At 42.4% G+C, this 18,572-nt stretch overlaps 1 protein-coding gene across 1 annotated transcript; it reads left to right on the top strand.

The window, feature by feature from the left end:
* Positions 1-5,665: 5,665 nt before the first annotated feature.
* On the top strand, positions 5,666-6,311 carry LOC147637534 (mitochondrial import receptor subunit TOM9-2-like). The gene has a single exon (XM_086799318.1). It carries the CDS (start codon positions 5,832-5,834, stop codon positions 6,168-6,170), a length of 339 nt encoding a protein of 112 aa, XP_086655444.1. The 5' UTR covers positions 5,666-5,831; the 3' UTR covers positions 6,171-6,311.
* The last annotated feature ends 12,261 nt before the right edge of the window (positions 6,312-18,572 follow it).

Below are 18,572 nucleotides of genomic sequence, written 5' to 3'. Positions count from 1 at the left end.
GGCTCGCATAGATCGATGGATGCAGAGGCACTCTGAGGTGGTAGTGGAAGTGGAAGATGAGGTGATACATGCTCTGGTGACAAGGGTGCTGCAGTACCTGAGGTAGTAGATGAAGACAAGAGAGGGTTGCCATCCTGAGTGGCGTAGTGGTGCAAGATCTAGTAACAAGGGTGCTACAAGACCTGAAGGGTGTAGGCTCTAGTGACAAGGGTGATGCATACCTGAAGGGTGTAGGCTTTGGTGACAAGGGTGCTGCATACCTGAGGGGTGGTGAAGAGCAAAGAGGGTTGTCATTCCCAAGTGGTATCGATGATGAAGATAAGAAGAGAGTGGGATGTCGTCCAAATGGTGTGATGTAGCAGAGAGTGGGCTACTGTCCTAGAGAGTAATGATGATAAAACAATGATGTCTTGTGGGTTGCTAAAATGCTGCTGAAGTGCTCTATGTAGCAAAGAGGGCTATTGTCCCATGATATGAAGATAAAACGCTGATATGCTCTAGTGTATTAGAGAGGGCTGATGTCCCATGAACAAATATGTATCGCTGATGTGATCTATGTGGCAGAGAGGGTTGTTGTCCCATGAATTGATATGTAACGTTGATGTGATCTATGTGGTAGAGAGGGATGTTGTCCTAAAGTGTAACCAAATGTAAAATGTTGAAGTACAGTGCTATAGCAGAGCAAATTACTGTCCCAAGATGTGGCCAGTAGTAAACGCTGATGTGCTGAAGGCGATGATGATAAAGCAGGTATGGTGTATGTGCCAGCAAACAGAACAACAGCAATAGATGGTACCTGATATGGTCAAGAAGTGGTACAATGGTGAAGTGATGAGGCACAACTATATATAGTCTGTGGGACTGCTGGTCGACCAACCTAGCAACCACTAGCAAAGACACAAAAAATCCCAAAAAAATGAATAAAGCCTAGTAAAATCCCCTTTTTAGGGCTCTGAAAAATGTTGTTTTCACACACCCCCTCTCATGACAAAAACGGGACCATGAGATAAGATGAAAGAAGATAATGGATGCCAGGGTCCCACACTGACACACTGGCAGAAGGAATGTATCCCCCTCTAGAAACAAAATCTAATAAAGTCAAAGAGGGTGATCGTGATGACAAAGGTGGTGAAGGTGAGGTGATGTAGATGGGTTGATCGTCTCCCAAAGTAAGATCTTGAATGGGACTCTCCACTAAGTAAGAAGTCCCATTCCCTATGTGGTCCAGATCAGAGTTTCGACTTCTAGTGAGAAGAATTGGTCTCCAAGAGTGTGGGTAGACGATCCATGCTATGTGCTCTCGAGGTCTTCAATCCTTTTGCTAAATGATAGCTCTGATACCATGTGAGGGCAAAATGATGAAAGGACCAAATGTACGAGAGATCATAGCAAAACAACACAGGATGAAATAGGTGAGGGTGAGTGAACATATGTAGAAGAGGCCCTCTGATGAGAGGTGACTCTGAGTAGAAGACTGGTGGTGCAGAAGTAGAGACGGTGTCGGAGCAGAAGCACGGTTGATGACGAAGGCTCGTGTCGATGTGAGGCAAAGCACTCTGAGAGGTGGTCGATGTCGAAGGCTCACGTCGATGGATGCAGAGGCACTCTCAGGTGGTAGTGGCAGCAACATAAGATGAGGTGATGTAGGCCTTGGTAGTAACAAGGGTTTTGCGGTACCTGAGGTGGTAGATGAAGAGCAGAGAGGGTTACCGTCCCAAGTGGTGTAGTGGTGCAAGATTTGGTGACAAGGGTGCTATAAGACTTGAAGGGTGCAGGCTCTGGTGACAAGGGTGCTACATAGCGGAAGGGTGCAGGCTCTGGTAACAAGGGTGCTATGTACCTGACGAGTGGTGAAGAGCAGAGAGGGTTGTCATATGAGGGAAAAAGGACAAAAAAGACCATATTAGGAGTTTATAAAAATCCCTTTACTTTGAGAATTTACTTTTCAATCTACTTTTTGGTGTATCTTGAGCATACGAATTCTAAAGTTGTTGGAGAATGTGGATCTAGAGCCTACTCTTCAAGAGATTTCTAATGATATGTCACATGAGGGAGGTTGGACAAAATCTTAAAAGGATTTACCATACCCCTCATTTTTTGATCTTGCATGGAAATTGGGATTTTTCCAAACTCCCTAATATGTTCTTGAAAGGACTAAATGTACGAGAGATGAGAGAAAAACACTACAGCATGAAATAGGTGAGTTAGTCTATATAAAATGGTGAGTAAACATATGCACAAGAGGCCCTCTGATGAGGTGACTCTGAGTAAAAGACCGGTGCAGAAGCAGAGACGATGTCGGGAGTAGAAGCATGGTCGATCACGAAGGCTCACGTTGATGTGAGGCAAGCACTGCGAGAGGTGGTCGGTTTCAAAGACCACCATCGGTGGATGTAGAGGCACTCAGAGGTGGTAGTGGTAGCAAAAGATGAGGTGATGCAGGCTCTGGTGACAAGGGTGTTGCGGTACCTAAGGTGGTAGATGAAGAGCAGAGAGGGTTTCCGTCTCGAGTGGTGTAGTAGTGCAAGCTCTGGTGACAAGGGTGCTACAAGAGTGGTCGGTATAGAAGGCTCGTGTCGATGGATCGATAGGCACTCCGAGGTGGTAGTGGGCAACAGAAGATGAAGTGATGATGATGCAAACTCTGGTGACAAAGGTGATACAGTACCTGAATGGTGATGAAGAGCAGAGAGGGTTGTCGTCTTGAGTGGTGCAAGCTCAAGTGACAAGGGTACTATAATACCTGAGGGGTGGTGAGGAGCAAAGAGGGTTGCCATCTTGATGATGTGAGATGGTGAGCAGAGAGGGCTTCTATCCTGAGGTAAACTGTAGAGAAGATGCATAGATGCCTACCATCGCAATGGTGATACAGTACCTGAATGGTGATGAAGAGCAGAGAGGGTTGTCGTTTTGAGTGGTGCAAGCTCAAGTGACAAGGGTACTATAATACCTGAGGGGTGGTGAGGAGCAAAGAGGGTTGCCATCTTGATGATGTGAGATGGTGAGCAGAGAGGGCTTCTATCCTGAGGTAAACTGTAGAGAAGATGCATAGATGCCTACCATCGCAATGATGTGAAGATGGTGAGCAGATATGTCATGGGCACGCCCGTGCCATGGCTTAATCTTCAACATGAACTATCTAAATCCTTGATCAGTAGAGCAGAAGCATCTTCATCATCAGTAGGGCAGCAGCATCACATCATCATCATCATCTTCATTTGCAGTAGCATAGAGTGCATGGGGGCCCTGATACACTATCGACAGCCAACAGGGTACTGTCGACAACCAACAGTGCTGTCTAGGTTACTGTTAGCATAAGGGGCAATAGCAAGACATGGGGTTTGACTAGCCATAGTGAAGCGCATCAATGAATAAATCCAGTCAGCATTTGTTTGTCCACCCAAAGTTGGCCGACTTACTATATACTGGCCGATTAGTCCTTAGGCAACATATATAAGTGACTCAAGCATATTCAGCAGTTCGCAAGTCAATCATATTCAGCAGGTCGCAAGTCATAGTTAGCATTTAATCATATTCAGCAGTTCGCAAGTCAATCATATTCAGCAGGTCGCAAGTCATAGTTAGCATTTAATCATAGCAAGAGCAGAATAAATGTAAAAGGACTAGGATCAACCCCTATGGGGCTGATCACAAGCCTCCTTCATGTAAAAGCATGAGTTACCTTTTTGTAACATAGTTATACAAGAAAGCCGTAAGCACTAATCTCACTCTCCTCTGTGTCTTAATCATAAGTAATTAACATCAATGTTCTTAAGTATTCTTAGGGTTGTGGATCAGTACACATGCTGAAGATTAAGCCATGGCACGAGCATGCACGTGAAAAGACAGGGCTACTCACCCGAGGTAAATTGTGGAAGAAAGAACGATGATGTGTGGTAGCAAAGAGTGCGATGTTGTCCCAAGATGTGTATTGATGTGATAAAACACTGACGTGTTGTACAATAGAAGAGAGTGGGCTGCTATCGGATTGTTGGAAATGCTAATGATGCAAACTTTGGTGACAAAGATGCTATAGTACCTCAATAGCAATAAAGAGCAGAGAGGGCTGCCGTCCTGAGTGGTGCAAGCTCTACTAACAAGGGTGCTATAATACCTGAGGGGTGGTGAGGAGCAGAGAAGGCTGCCCTCCTGAGTGGTGTCAATATGGTGAAGATAGGCAGATAGGGTTGCCGTCCCAAAATGATGTGAGATGGTGAGCAGATAGGGTTGCTATCTTATGGTAAACTCACGGGGGTGGAGTCGCAGCATGGCAGGGCTCACCGCATGGCTCTTAGTGGAGCAGGGTTGCGGCACTGCACGGCTCACCAGGGCGGTCACCGCACCACTCCTCGTAGGGTAGGGTTGCAGCACGGCATGGCCTGGGAGGGGGGCTCATTGCACGGCAGGGGCGGGGGTGAGGCGGCACAGCATGGCTCTGAGGTTGTGTGATGGCATGGCCCGAGGGAGTGGGCTACTGTTGGATGGCTGTAAATGCTGAGAAGAAGGAGATGATTGGAATGAATGATTCCTTTTCTTTATATATGGATTTATGCTACTGGTCAGCCAAAAGCCTCATAAATACCCAAAAGTCTCTTTCTATGGTGTCGGATAGTTGTATGGGCCCCGACTTGATGCATGCCCTAAATGCTTTTAATGCCTGATGTATTGTTGTAGGTGTTGTAGAAGCCCCATACACTGCTACACATGATGTAAATACTGTGATCTATGCTTGGGTACATGATTTAACTGTTGTAAATGATTGGTTAAGCTGTGGTACATGCTGGAGATGCCCCTTATGCTTGAATACCATGCTAAATGCTCATGAGTGTTACAAGACACTGAGCGAACATAACTGAGGAAGCCCCAAACTCAAGCGACTGCAAAAACCATATAGTGCACTAGGTGATATGATCTAGACCTCAATGTCAATGTCGTGTTGGAGATATGGTGTTTTGGTTATGGTGGTTATGATGTCCCTAGTCAATTACCTCGACTAGGGATAGCTACCTTTCTTGCAACATCTGTATAAAAGAAGACTGGGTCAAGAACAACATTGGGGCTCACTGGTAATCGTCGTGAACAGCTATTGCAAAAAAACCTCACCTCAGCTGCAGCAACGAAGGGGCAATGGTGGTTGGTCATGTTGATGTGATGTGTCTTGACTTGAGAGCTTGGCATCGAGCTCATGATGGTTTGTATGCAAACCAAGACATCAACAACATGTGTGTGTTATTCAACGAAGCACACTGTGTCAAGTAGACCACAAAAAGGCACCACCACTTCTCTTTGGAAGCAATTAGCAAATAATGCAACCCAACACAGTGATTGAGGACTATCTACCTACAGGGATAGTGAAAGGTGGTGTTGCTGCCTACGAGGAGAAGTATGAAAAAGAAGAGCAACAATGCTATATTGAACCATGTTTTTGGTCACAAACATAAGAAGAAAACCACGAGTACCATCCTTGTCGTGGGGAGAAGCTTGGCACAGTTAGAAAAACACGCAAAAGGAATGCAGTTAATTTTAGATGAGGCTGAGGCCGTCTAATCTATTCTATTAAGCACAGGTTTTTCCCTTAGCATGTCTTCTAATCTCCTTTAAAACCATGTGCTCTTCTTCTCCACATTTTTCTTAAACTAAGCTATTTTTATAGCTGATGTTACGTTTGTTTTTTTAGCTGCCGTGGCACGCAACCAGGCCTGCGTTTCGATACATTTCTCCGGCTATCAATACGGTGTTGTCTGCAAGAGTTAGGGTTTTCCGCGATTCGTCGCGCCGGTGGTTCAGCTGGGTCATAGAAGAAAGGAAGAGAGGCGAGGGCGGCAGGATCCATGGCGCAGGGAGGCGGCTCTCGCGGCGGTAGCGGTAGGCGCAATGTCCCGGCAATAACACCTGGGGGGGGCGACGGAATTCTGGCCCGCGTGAGCAACTCTGTTCGGCAGTCGGCCGTGTTCCACAAGTCAAAGAGAGCGGCCTCCAACGCTGGCAGCTTCGGCAAGAAGCTCCTGTGGAGCACGGGCAAGGCCGCCTGGATCGCAGGTACCACCTTTCTTGTGCTTGTTGTCCCCCTCATCATCGAGATGGACAGAGAGGCCCAACTTACTGAGCTTGAAGGTCACCAAGCTAGCTTGCTGGGAGCTCCCTCTCAGCCCCCTGGCTTACTCAAGTGATTTTGCCGCATTCTAGCGCAGCACCACTTTTTCCCTAGTATTACAGGTTCTCCATCATGTTTTTCCTAGCTATGAGGGTTTGCGTTTTGAGACTGTCATGGGGTTTTGCCTTTACTCAATGCAATAATCTTTTTACTGTTTTCCCGGTTTTGCTCCAGTATATCCATGTTTATCAAGGGTTTGTCATAACCTGCCTCTATCTTGTTTTTTCTACCATTAGGAACTCCAAGTTTCGGGTTTCCCCTAATCATGTCCTACTGCACCATCATGGTTTTCATGTTTAGTCTTTCACATCATGCGTGCTAGCATGTGCTTAGTTATTGTGAGGGTTTGCCCTTACTGCATCCCTGTCTTGATGTTAGCGTCTGCCCTTATGATTGCTATTTCATTTCCCAGTACACGTCTGGCGCGTCAAACAAGGGTTTTTTCTTTATCTATGCTATCTCATCTTATCCTGATGTGGGCTTGCCCTACTAACATGCTGCTTTGGTTTGAGGGTTTTATGCTCTCATGTTATCCTGATGAGCTGATATGGTGTTGCACTAATCTATGCTATCATGCTTTCCCTGACATCATTTTGCTCTGGTACAAAGTTGTCCGCCTAATCTACACCATCCTATGCTCATGTTGTGTGTTTGCCTCTCTTACATGAAGTTTACGCTGGTTTGAGCTATTGAGTTTCTGCATTGTTGAGGGTTATGTGTGCCTGTTATGATGTTGTTTCTCTTTGCTGTAGTATGGTAGGGATGAGAGTTGCTGAAGCATATTTTTGTCTGCACTCACCCTGGAGATGTTCATGTAGTGAGGTCGGTAGGGGGAGGAATTAAGGCCTCTTGTCTGATTGGAAACGCATGCAGTTTTTGTGGAGATTGTTGAAAAATTTATTTATATTTCATGTGCCAAATGTAAGAATATTCTACATCAAGGATTTTTATAGGTTTTCTTTTAATGGCTTCTCTATCTGAAACCAATTCATGGTTAAGATGTGCAAGTCTATTAGAATTTTGTGTTGTTATGGGTGGTGAAAATGCAAGCAGGTGATATCTTTGTCAATGAGACTTTTTATATATCAAGAACATGTAAGTTGTATGTGACACCCTGCTTGTTAGGCTAGAATAGGGACTGAATTGCGTAACTTGCCAAAATCAATGTTAAAATCGGTAAACTTTTCAGCTCAAGTGTTGTACATGATTGTTAATGGGATAGAGGGCCCTATTTATCTGCAACCCCCTTGTACATGGGAAACATGTCTCTCTTCCCCTATCATAAGCACAAAAACTGGCTTTTTTGAACAGCTGCAGATGTTGAGGTTTTATTTTGGTGTGCCCATACTTTACTGGTTGAAATGCTATTCACAAATCAGTTTCATCTTGCTCAAGTATGGCCTTGAAAGTTGTCCACCAAGATTGATGCACTTCCTAAATTTGTTTCAGCAAGCAGATTAGAGAAACCTGTTCAGTGGAAATTGTGTTGCTTTTATATGTGATTGGTTTTTGTCATCAAGAATTAACCTTTTGGGTCCAAATACGATCAAACTTAGGGTGGAAGTAAGTTCGAGAATCTTTCCCTTGGAGTTTTAGAGCAAGAAACGTGCAGTAATGACATTTGAACAGTATTGGAGCAAAGTGCAATGATGTTTACCATAAAATTAAAATGAGAAAGTACATGTACTCAAGTTGACCTGTCTCTTGATAAATTTTGTGCATCTTATACATAAGCATGCAAATCCAAACGTCTTTCAGGTCTATTGTATCCAATTGGTTGATCAATACAACATAGAGACATAAACAACAATATTGGGTAAAAGGCTGGCCCCTGACTGAGCATCGCCATCCTTTAGAAATGAAGATGGTTGGCAAGTTGAGGCCAGAGACACGAAGATTGTTTGTGGGCAATGCATGTGTAGCCATGGTTGATGACCCACGTGTCTCCCACACCCTTGCATGCCCAAGCCACCATAGTTGCTGTGGTTGAGGATAGATTTTGAGGTATTTGAAATGAAACCAATCCGCTTGCAACACATGCATTGGAGTCTTGTGGTTAATCGATGTGGGAAAATATTTGAAAGGCTCACACAATGTATGCACATTGTATGTAGTTAAATTATGTATTAATTCTAGAACTAATGCAACCCAAGACCTTTGATTTCTCGGTGTCCGCTCATTTTCTATAAGCGCTAAACTATTGGGAGGTCACAGCGCATCACATATGCACATCGTATATTCACTAGGTGCTTGATCAACACATCTTTGGCCGTGGAAACACCTTTGATGTTGCTAACGTACTAATATACAATCTACTTTCTCGAGTTAGAGGGAACTTGTAGATAACTTTCAATGCTGAAACAAATTTGAAAACCCTTCTCTCAAAGAAATGTGCATGTAGTCCAGAGAATAGAGCATGGGTCTCATTGGGTTCGTATATTGTGCTTGCATGTGTTTTTATTAGTGACACATGATATCAATGGTCACTCACAAATCATCGGCCAACAAACTGTCTCCTTGTCCACAACAATGGTGGCAATGATCTAGCAACACTTTTGTCACCAATGGAGACAGTCACCTAACATCGTCGGCCAATAGAGGGTCTCCTTGTCCAACAATGGTGACAACGATCTAGCAACACTTTGCTCTGTTACTTTCCAAGAATGCTTTTGAGGTAGCTCGGCAAATTTCAATGAGCTAGTTCAAGACCATCAATGCAAAGTTCCTTGCACATTTCTTGTGTACATTTTATCGCTTACATTTCAATGGGCCTCAAAACATGGTTTGGGGTATAGTTTGCCATGATTGACTCATCTTCTCCTCTTGTGTTTCCTCATTCTCTTGAGTGCTTAGGCATAGCATAACAATATATTCTCAAGACGATTGCCACTCGTGGAGACTAGTTTGTTATAGCCACTTTTGGTTACCATGGTTCTTCACTGACAACGTTCGTATGTGTTGTAATGAGCATCTTCCTTAATGTTATAGTTCTTATCATGTGATGTTGTAAGCCTCTTAAAATGCTCTCTCATCAAGATGCTTCCAAGTCTAGTAAATCAAGGTCATAACATGAAAACCTCGGCTAGAAAGGCCAACCATTTGTAAAAGCCTTGTAATTGGTCATGGGTGCTTCAGGTCTTACTTTGGGATGGTCTAGTGTGAAAAGTTTCATGAAATATCATGTTACAACTCATCATTCTCCCATTTATGCAATATAGTTTAGTGTTCTATCTACTCTATTCTCTTATAGCTCTAATAATCTAACTTGTGTGCATATGTGATTAGGATAAGGGTTCCACTAATTAGCTTGTATTCTCTTGCTTCTTCTTCTTCTCCTCTCTTTTCTCTTTCTCTTGAGTAGTTAGGCATATCATAGTAATCAGGTCACATGAAGGATTGCGGTCCGAGCTTCATGAAGAGTAGTTGCACCATATAGGATCCACATCAGTGTGCTGTTGAGTGCTGCAACATCAAGCTCTCCACATGCGAGGGTGAAGCTCTTGAATTTGACCTTGGTGATTCGGTAAGTTTTCCATGAACCTTGCTCCATCAAGGCTAAATATTTTTATTACAAATTTAATATCACAAAAGGATTCAAAGCCTACTCTTTCTCGTAAGATTCCAGGAGTGCACCCAACACGTAAGACATGCATTATATGAATCATGTGGATCTTGTATCTTGCCGGGTGACCAAGCTACCTAGCTGTCCTCATCCACATGATTCATATAATGCATGTCTTACATGTTGGGTGCACTCTTGGAATCTTACGAGAAAGAGTAGGCTTTGAATCCTTTTGTGATATTATATATATATATATATATTTATATACATATATATGTATGCATATATATATTATACGTACATACAAATGTTATTTTTATATAACACACGCACGCACGCACGCATGCACGTGCACACACATATTTTTTGGACATACATGTATATACATACATACATACATACATACATACATACATACACATATATATATATTATGTATACATTCATATCTATATGTATTATACATATGCATATGTACAAATATAGGCACACGTGTGCTTATAACATATATATGTGTGTGTGTGTGTGTGTGTGTGTGTGTATGTATATGTATATGTATATGTACACACACACACACACACACACACACACATATATATATGTTTGTATGTATATGTACACACACATGCATATGTATGTGTGTGTTTGTGTATTATATATATATATATATGCATATATATCTATGTATGTATATTTGTATCTATAATCTACACACAAACACACACACACACACACATGTACGTATATGTACACATATACATATGTATGTGTACACACACACATACACATACACACACATATATATGAATATGTATATATGCACGTATGTATATGTATATACATACATACATCTACATTTACAATGGGTGATGCCATCATAAATATTAATACATCTAGTATATATTGACGTATGTTTGGGGCTTCCAATGTTTGTTATAGTTGGTTTTTATGGAAGGGTTCCTTAAGAGCCTGGCAAACATGTGTGTGGTGATGGTTTGTATTCTTTATGAAATATTTTTTTAACCAATTTGTTATTGCTTATTTTTTGTTGGTTATTTGTGTGTGGTGATGGTTTTTGTATTCTTATGAAATATTTTTTTAAACCAATTTGTTGTTGCTTATTTGTGTAATATTTTTTTGCCAATTTGTTGCTGCTTATTTTATAGGTGAAGTCTTTTGGATTGATATGATCTTGAAATTCCCTTCTCTTTGTATGCCAGTTGACTCTAGGTGAGGGACACTTGCAACGCTGCTCTTTGAATAAGCCGTTGTTGCCTCCTCACTCGGATTCACGAGTCATAACATCCTGCTACCTCTCCGTAGGACTCTGGATCCGGGGGAAGGGCTTCAACCTTTTCCTGCCCCACTGCTGCTTGGGAAGGGCCTTGGACTTGTTCTACCACTTTAGGCACTTCTACCTGGTTCATGAATTTGGCTATGTCATCCTAGTTGGTGCACTCTACTGTGCAGAGTGCACCAACTGGTGCATGCATTTGAGAGCCATCTCTTTCCAGGTACTCAGGCTCTTCTAGCCTCGCTCCTCTTGCAACTTGCATTGTATATATCTTCCAGTGCCTTTTTCTCCCTTTTGGCCCAAATTTGAAATTCATGTATTATCTTGTCTTTGGATTGCATTTTCTCAGCGTTCGTGGGCCTTTTTCATGGTGTCCATCCACTGGGATTTTTTCTTGATGTCATTGTTTGCCATTGTTAATGCCACGTTAAGCTCATTGATGCCCATCTTTCCTCCTTTACCCTTGGTCACCCTTGTGGGTGTGGGTGGCTACTTCTACCTCTTTCTTCATTGCCTTGATGGTCTTGCCATCTTGCTTTTTCTACTCTTTGTATTCTTCAATGATTGAGCACTTCTAGTTCCTCTATGACACATAGAGTTGCGTCATCATTTACTTTCTTCTCAAATTTCTTTGCTGCTTGCATACTCCTTTAGTTCATTCACTAGGATAAGGTCTAGTGTGGAGCCAATCCATAGTACGATCTCCTTTACTTTTCCATTTGTTTCAGCTGCTGCATGCTTCTTTCCCTCTCTCTCAGGATGTCGAATCTCCTTTTCCATGTTTTCACTTCTTGACACAGCTGTTCATTCTCCTTGTGTAGCTCTTCATTCCTATACTGGCGCCACCTCTATTGCTGCTGCTCACTTCTTTTTCAACTCCACTTAAGGCTGGTGCCTTGAGCGCCTTTGCTGCTCATTCTCCTTGTGTAGCTCTTCATTCCTATACTGGTGCCACCTCTATTGCTGCTGCTCACTTCTTTTTCAACTCTACTTAAGACTGGTGCCTCGAGCGCCTTTGCTGGTTCCAGGCGGCTTGAGGTTGGAATCGGATATGGATGTCCAAATCCTCCATCTGGACAGTTGTCCTGCTCCACGACCATGAATGACTTGCTTCAGAGAGTCTCCTTTTCCTCTGATCTCTGGATATGTACTTTGAAAAAGATAAGTCAGAGAAGAACTACAACATCTCATCATACCGATTTGGTCTCTCTCTATCTATGATGAAGAGGTGAGCATCTAGGAAATCATCTTCCATCCCATCCAGAGTTTCACTTGACTCCAGTCTAGATAGGAAATCTACCAGCATGTTTGTTTCCTGGGGTGTGCTTAATGTGGTGAACTCAAACTCTTGTAGGAGCAACATCCATCTAGCTAACTTCCTTGCTAGGTATGGCTTGTTCACCAAGTACAAGAGTGCTTTATGGGCCACATGAAATTCAAAAACATTACCTAATAACAGATAATGTTTGAATTTTTTGATCAAGTAGATCATTCCCAGTGATTCCTTTTCCATTGTGGAATAGTTCCTCTCTGGTTTTGATAGGCTTCTGCTTACATAATAGACCGGTCGGAGCCAGCATTCATGTGACTCTTGCATCAAAGCACTTCCTATGGCAAAGTCACATAGAACACCAGATCAAAATTTGACTGCTAAAGAATTGGTGCTGATGACACTATTTGCTTCAGATTCCAGAATGCCTCTTGAGATAGGCTCGTGACTAGACATATTATGCATCCTTCATGGTCATACTATACAGGGATATTACTATGTTTGCCAAGAACCTCATCAATCTACTATACCATTTGATCAATACGATGAATCTGGCTAGCTCCTTCGCATTCTTGGTAGCTGCAATTTTACTATGATCTCAACTTTTACCGAATCCACTGCCAATCCTTCTGCAGACACTATGTGCCCCAATATAGATCGGCTCATGATAGGAAAGGCACACTTAGCTGGATTGAGGCTCACTAAATCCATAGCCATGCGCACTTTGTTGTACCCACCACTAAATCCAGATTCCAGAAATGAGTGTCTCATGAGTGACCTACTACAACATCCATTAGTGAATCTATGAATGGTAGAGGAAATGGATCAGATATTGTGGAGGCATTCAATTTTTTGTAGTCTATACTACAGACTCCAAGCTTCCCATTCTTTTTGGGAACAATGACTATGGGTGATAGTCATTCTAATCTATCAATCGGATAGATGAATCCCACTCTCAATAGCCTGTCTATCTCCTCTGACATGCTTGGCATAGTTAGGATTCATTCTATACCTACTTTGCCTAATATTTGTAATTGTATCCTCCTTCAAATTGATCTTCTGCTGATAAAAGCTAGGATCAATTCCTTTTATGTAAGAGTAGTTCAATGAAAAAATATCCTTGTAGGATCTCAATAGCTCTAAGAGTTTTCAACTGAATTCTTGACTCAGCTTTGCACTGATTGTAACTATTTTGGGCTCTTGATCATCTCCTAGGTTTACTTCCTCAAGCTCATCTTCCTAGAGCCTGATCTTACATCTCTTCAATTGCTCTTATCCTTACTTGAGAGAAACCATGGCCTTCTCTTGCTTCACCTATATCTCCACTATCCTGTCTTGATTATATTCCTTTACTCTTTCTTCATTCATCAGCACTTCATGATGAGTGACTAGGACTTTTGAATCGTACCTCTAGATAATCCACTCTATGTCTACTTCAAAGAGTGATAGCACGTCTGATTTTTTTTAAAGGATCTGCTCTTCCACCCTTTCCAAGAAGTTTAGGCCTTCTGTATGCAAAGATCGAATGGCCAAATTTAGCTTGTCCTTTCCTGCAAACCAAGATGCAAACCTTCTTTTTTCCTCTTCGGAGATTGTAATCCTCTCCGTATCCCAGTTGTGCTTGATTTCCACTTCTGTGCCACGGTCTTCCCAACAACATAGGATATGCACTCATGATCTTAGGCATCTTCAGGACTATAAACATGGAAATGAACATACATCCTTCCACCTCAATTGATTCCCCCTGCTGATTCCAACTAGTCGGACTCTTCTCTGATCAACCATCTACATATGGAATGGAGCACACTGCATTTATGTAATTCCTAGCTTCTTTGCCAAGTTGTCTAATGTTATATTCACTCCAAACCCTCCATCCAGGATGACCCTTGACACTGTCTTCCCTCTGATTTTAATGGTCACTTTCGTCTCACAGTCCTAGATTATTTCCACGTTTCTGCACTTTGCTAGGCAGCCGGATTCTCCATTTCTTGCACAGGCATCTGCGGTAATATTTCACTCGACAGTATGGCATAGAGAATATTTTGCCTGTAATTGGGAACCATATTCAATGTTTGATTGAATGTTGTGTTCAGCTTCATCTTGATGAGATCCTCCCACAGGTTGTATTCCTGGGGTTGCTGCTCCTTACTTTGTGTGACTGGGCGTACTCTAGCCTCTGGTCACTTTTCCTTCTTCCCCCTTTGCTTCTATTTGTTTTTCTTGACCTTCACTTGTCAGTTTTCCTATCTAGACTTGCTCCGTATTTCTTTCCATTTCCTTTTACGGGATGCTTTTACTGCTCTGGGCTGTAATGGGCTCCACTTGGCACTTCTGCATCCCTTCTTGAGTCATCTTATCATTTCATAGTGGCTTCTTTCCTATTTTAATTTCTTCCCTCTTCTTAACTAGGCTTGTCCTGTCCGGATCCATGGCAGCATGCTCACTAAGGAGCAGGTTACACAAGCTTGGTGATTTTCTCTTGGACCCTTTGCTGCCTGCCCATTGTTATGGCTTCTGCTTCTGTTCCGGCTCGGCATTTTTGCATGTCACTGTCTTGACAAGTCCTTGTGACTAGGTCACAACCATCACTGTTGGTGGTTTCTCTTGTTTATTTCCTACCCATTTTGATCCACTTTCACCATATTCACCACCACTGAATCATCTCCTACTAGATTTGCCTCTCCTTGGCGGCCTTATCTCTTGCAGTTCCTCATGATGGTGTTGTAGTATGGGACAACCATTTTGTTTGTGCCCTCAGGCATTGTAGTAGTAGCATATCAACCGACTCCTCTTTTTCCCAAATCTTTCACCTCCTCTTCTTCCATAAGGTCTATTTTTTTGAGGCCCGGTGGTGGCGACTTGATTAACAGATGGTACTTGTTGTGGCTTTCCACCACTCTCCGATTTCTATTCCGAGTGTTGTAAAAACATGTGTGAGTGGCGTGGTTTCTCTTTTTGTAAATAACACACAATTGCTACGTGTTTTTCATCTGACACTCTTCCTTTGTATCACCCTGGTTACTACACCTCGTGCACCAGACATCTAGTCTTAGTCTGGATCCTGCATGTCCTCCGGCAAGATTGGCTAGGGTAGCCTTTAATTCTTCTCCAACGTCCACTGCCTGCTTCCTGCCTTTCTTCTTTGGGGCTTTTGCTCTTTGATATTTGACTCCTGACTAGAATCTAATTTTGAGGTGTCTTCACCAAAATCTGACTCAAAAAATTTAAAGAATGTGGGGGAGAGAGAGAGAGCTTGATTTCCTTGCAAGCAAAAACACACACAACACAAGAGAGTACAACACACAACACAAGAGAGTACAACACACAAGAGAGATGGATGGCTTAATTTTCTTCTATCTTCATCACAACCATATAACTAAAAGATAATAGTACATATATAAAGGGAAAGTACTCCTACATCAACATACAAAAATGGTCGGTCTATAGTGTGAACCCGACTATATGAGTTGGCGCTATAACTATGCCATAACTCTAGTACTCCAAAGTGGCTGTCACACACACAGCTTATCATCCACTAGTGGCATATCGACCATAATCTCACCAACCATGCTAGTGGCATAAGTGCGGAAGCTGTCACCCAGGTGGATCATCCAATGGCTTTCGAAGCACTAGTTAAGCTTGATATCTTAACACTCCCCCTTGAGCTCAACTCCATACACTGCACTTCAAGTAAGCTCCTAAACTTGTGGAGCTTCTCTCTGCCCAATCCCTTCATGAAGATGTCAGCTACCTGATCCTTTGTGATGACATATACTAGATCTACATCACCTCCTAGAACCTTCTCCCTCAGAACGTGATAGTGCACCTCAATGTGCTTCATTCTAGCATAGTATACTGGGTTACTGGCCAACTGTATGCTACTCATGTTGTCGCAAAAAATGACAATTGCCCTATCCACGGGCTCACGCATATCACCAAGTAGCTTCTGAAAACCAAGCTACCTCACAAGCTGCCATAGCAGCACCCCTGTACTCTACCTCTGTACTCGACACAAGGCAATTGTTGGCTGCTTCTTACTACTCCAACTCACAATAATACTCCCAAATGAGAACATAAAACCACTGGTAGATCTCCTCTCTTTTGCAACACTACCAGCCTAATCAACATCTGTGTATCCATGTAGCTGTATCTCTATACCAGCCTCATAGAAAAGTCCATAATCAATTGTGGACTTTATGTACCTAAGAATCCATCTAGCCGCATCCAAGTGTGTGGCTTCCTAGGGGCTTGCATAAACTGGCTCACAAGTCATCGTAACTCAAATTTAGCTTAGTAATGGTCATGTAGATAAAGCTACCCACTATGCGCGTGCATGTAGTGGGGTCCTCCAAAAGCTCACTTGTATCTACGTGAAAAGCTTTGCGTTCTGCTCCAATGGCACTGAAATAGGCTTACAGCCTATCATACCATACTTGGACAACATGTACAAGCCATATTGCCTCTGGAATAACAAAATTCCATGAGGTGATCTCACCACCTCTATGCCCAAAAAATATCGTAGCTCACCCAATTCCTTTGTCTCCTAATATCATGATCCCTTTGTCTGTCTTTTTCACATAAAGTGAAAAATCTACATTGGATATCTGAAATCCAATGGTAACAAAATACTCCTTGATCTTGTTTAACCATGCTCTAGGTGCGTGATTAAAGCCATACAAGGGTGTGTGTAACCTGCAGACAAAATCTGGGTGTGCATCACTCTCATAACCCTGGTGGCTACATCATGTATACTTCTTCTTGCAAATAACCATGCAATAAGGCATTCTTTACATCCATCTGATATAAAGACCAACCCTTTGCTGCAGCCATAATAATGACAATTCTCATGGTTGCTATTCTTGCAACGGGGTGGAATGTCTCTTCATAGTTAATGCCATCAGTCTGCACATAGCCTTTGGCCACCAATCTTTCCTTATACCTACTCTCACTGAACCATTAACATTTTGCTTGACTTTATATGCCCACTTACATAAAATTACCTTCTTTTCCTTAGGCAAAGGCACTAATTCCCGTGTTGCCTTTCCAATGCTGCCATCTCCTCATTCATGGCATTTTTCCATTTCTTATTTCCAACTGCGTGCTCAAAACAAGTGGGCTCTAATTCCTGTATTGCTTTAACCATGTAAGCATAATGTTGGGATTTATATCCATCATATCTCAACATGTCAACAGGGCACTTAACCCTCGTAGACGTGCGTACACCTGGATCACTGCCAGATGTCCTCAAAACACCATCGTTATCCCTACACCAGGAGTAACCACAGATGGAATGCCAAGCTCCTCATCAAGGCTCTGCTCAAAGCCGCTAGAATCACCATCCACATATAAGTGACCTGCTGACAAATGAGGCACAAAAGGTTGATCTACCTTTTCCTTCCCTCTATGTGATACATGTGTACCTACATCTATCCTAAACCTACCCGACCATGGGCTAACATTGGATCCACTACTAGAGGACTTTCCAGGTCTACTAAGCACCTGTGATTTCTGCTCTACATGTTGTGCAACACTTCTTACAATTGCATCTTCTATTGCCTTCATTTTTTTTGCTAGTCCATTACCAGCTACTCATCTTGTCAAAGACAACATCTCTGCTTACTCGCATCTCACAAGTGGTAGGGTTATAACATCTCTGCTTACTCGCATCTCACAAGTGGTAGGGTTATAACATCTATAACCTTTTTGCTCCATAGCATGAAGATACATTTATCTGTCTTTGGATCCAATTTTGTTCTAACTTCATTAAGAACATGCATATATGCAATACACCCAAACACTTTAAAGTATCCGGTCTTATGCCTATAATCTTCTGTTTAGGCGTCATAGCATAAACAACTGCAGTGGGTGTCTTCATCATAATGTATCTAACAATTGCTATTGATGGGTGTCTTGTTCATAATGTACACAATAGTTGTTACTTCTTTTGCCCAAAAATAATGTGGCATATTCTTTTCAGCCATCAAGGCACGTGCCACTTTTGCAATGTGCTTGTTTTTTCTTTCTGCAACACCATTCTGTCAGAGTGTACCTGCATGTAAACTGTGATTCCCTGCTTCTATATAGAAAATTGCTGAACTTATTGGAGAAGTATTCTCCTCCACCATCTGATCTCAGACATTTTATTTGCATGCCTTTTTCCTTCTCGACCAAGGCTTTCAATCTCTGAAAGTGAGAAAACACCTCACTTTTCTCTTCATGAACTAAACCCACACTTTCCTAGTGTGGTCATCAATGAATGTAATATAATACCTGCAACCTACAATTGTTGCAG

The sequence above is a fragment of the Cibotium barometz genome, chromosome 6, assembly GCF_041138505.1.
Source record: "Cibotium barometz isolate CiBa-2024 chromosome 6, ASM4113850v1, whole genome shotgun sequence".
Taxonomy (NCBI): domain Eukaryota; kingdom Viridiplantae; phylum Streptophyta; class Polypodiopsida; order Cyatheales; family Cibotiaceae; genus Cibotium; species Cibotium barometz.
The sequence above is the reverse complement of the archived record's forward strand: the minus strand, read 5'-3'. Positions and strand labels throughout refer to the sequence as shown.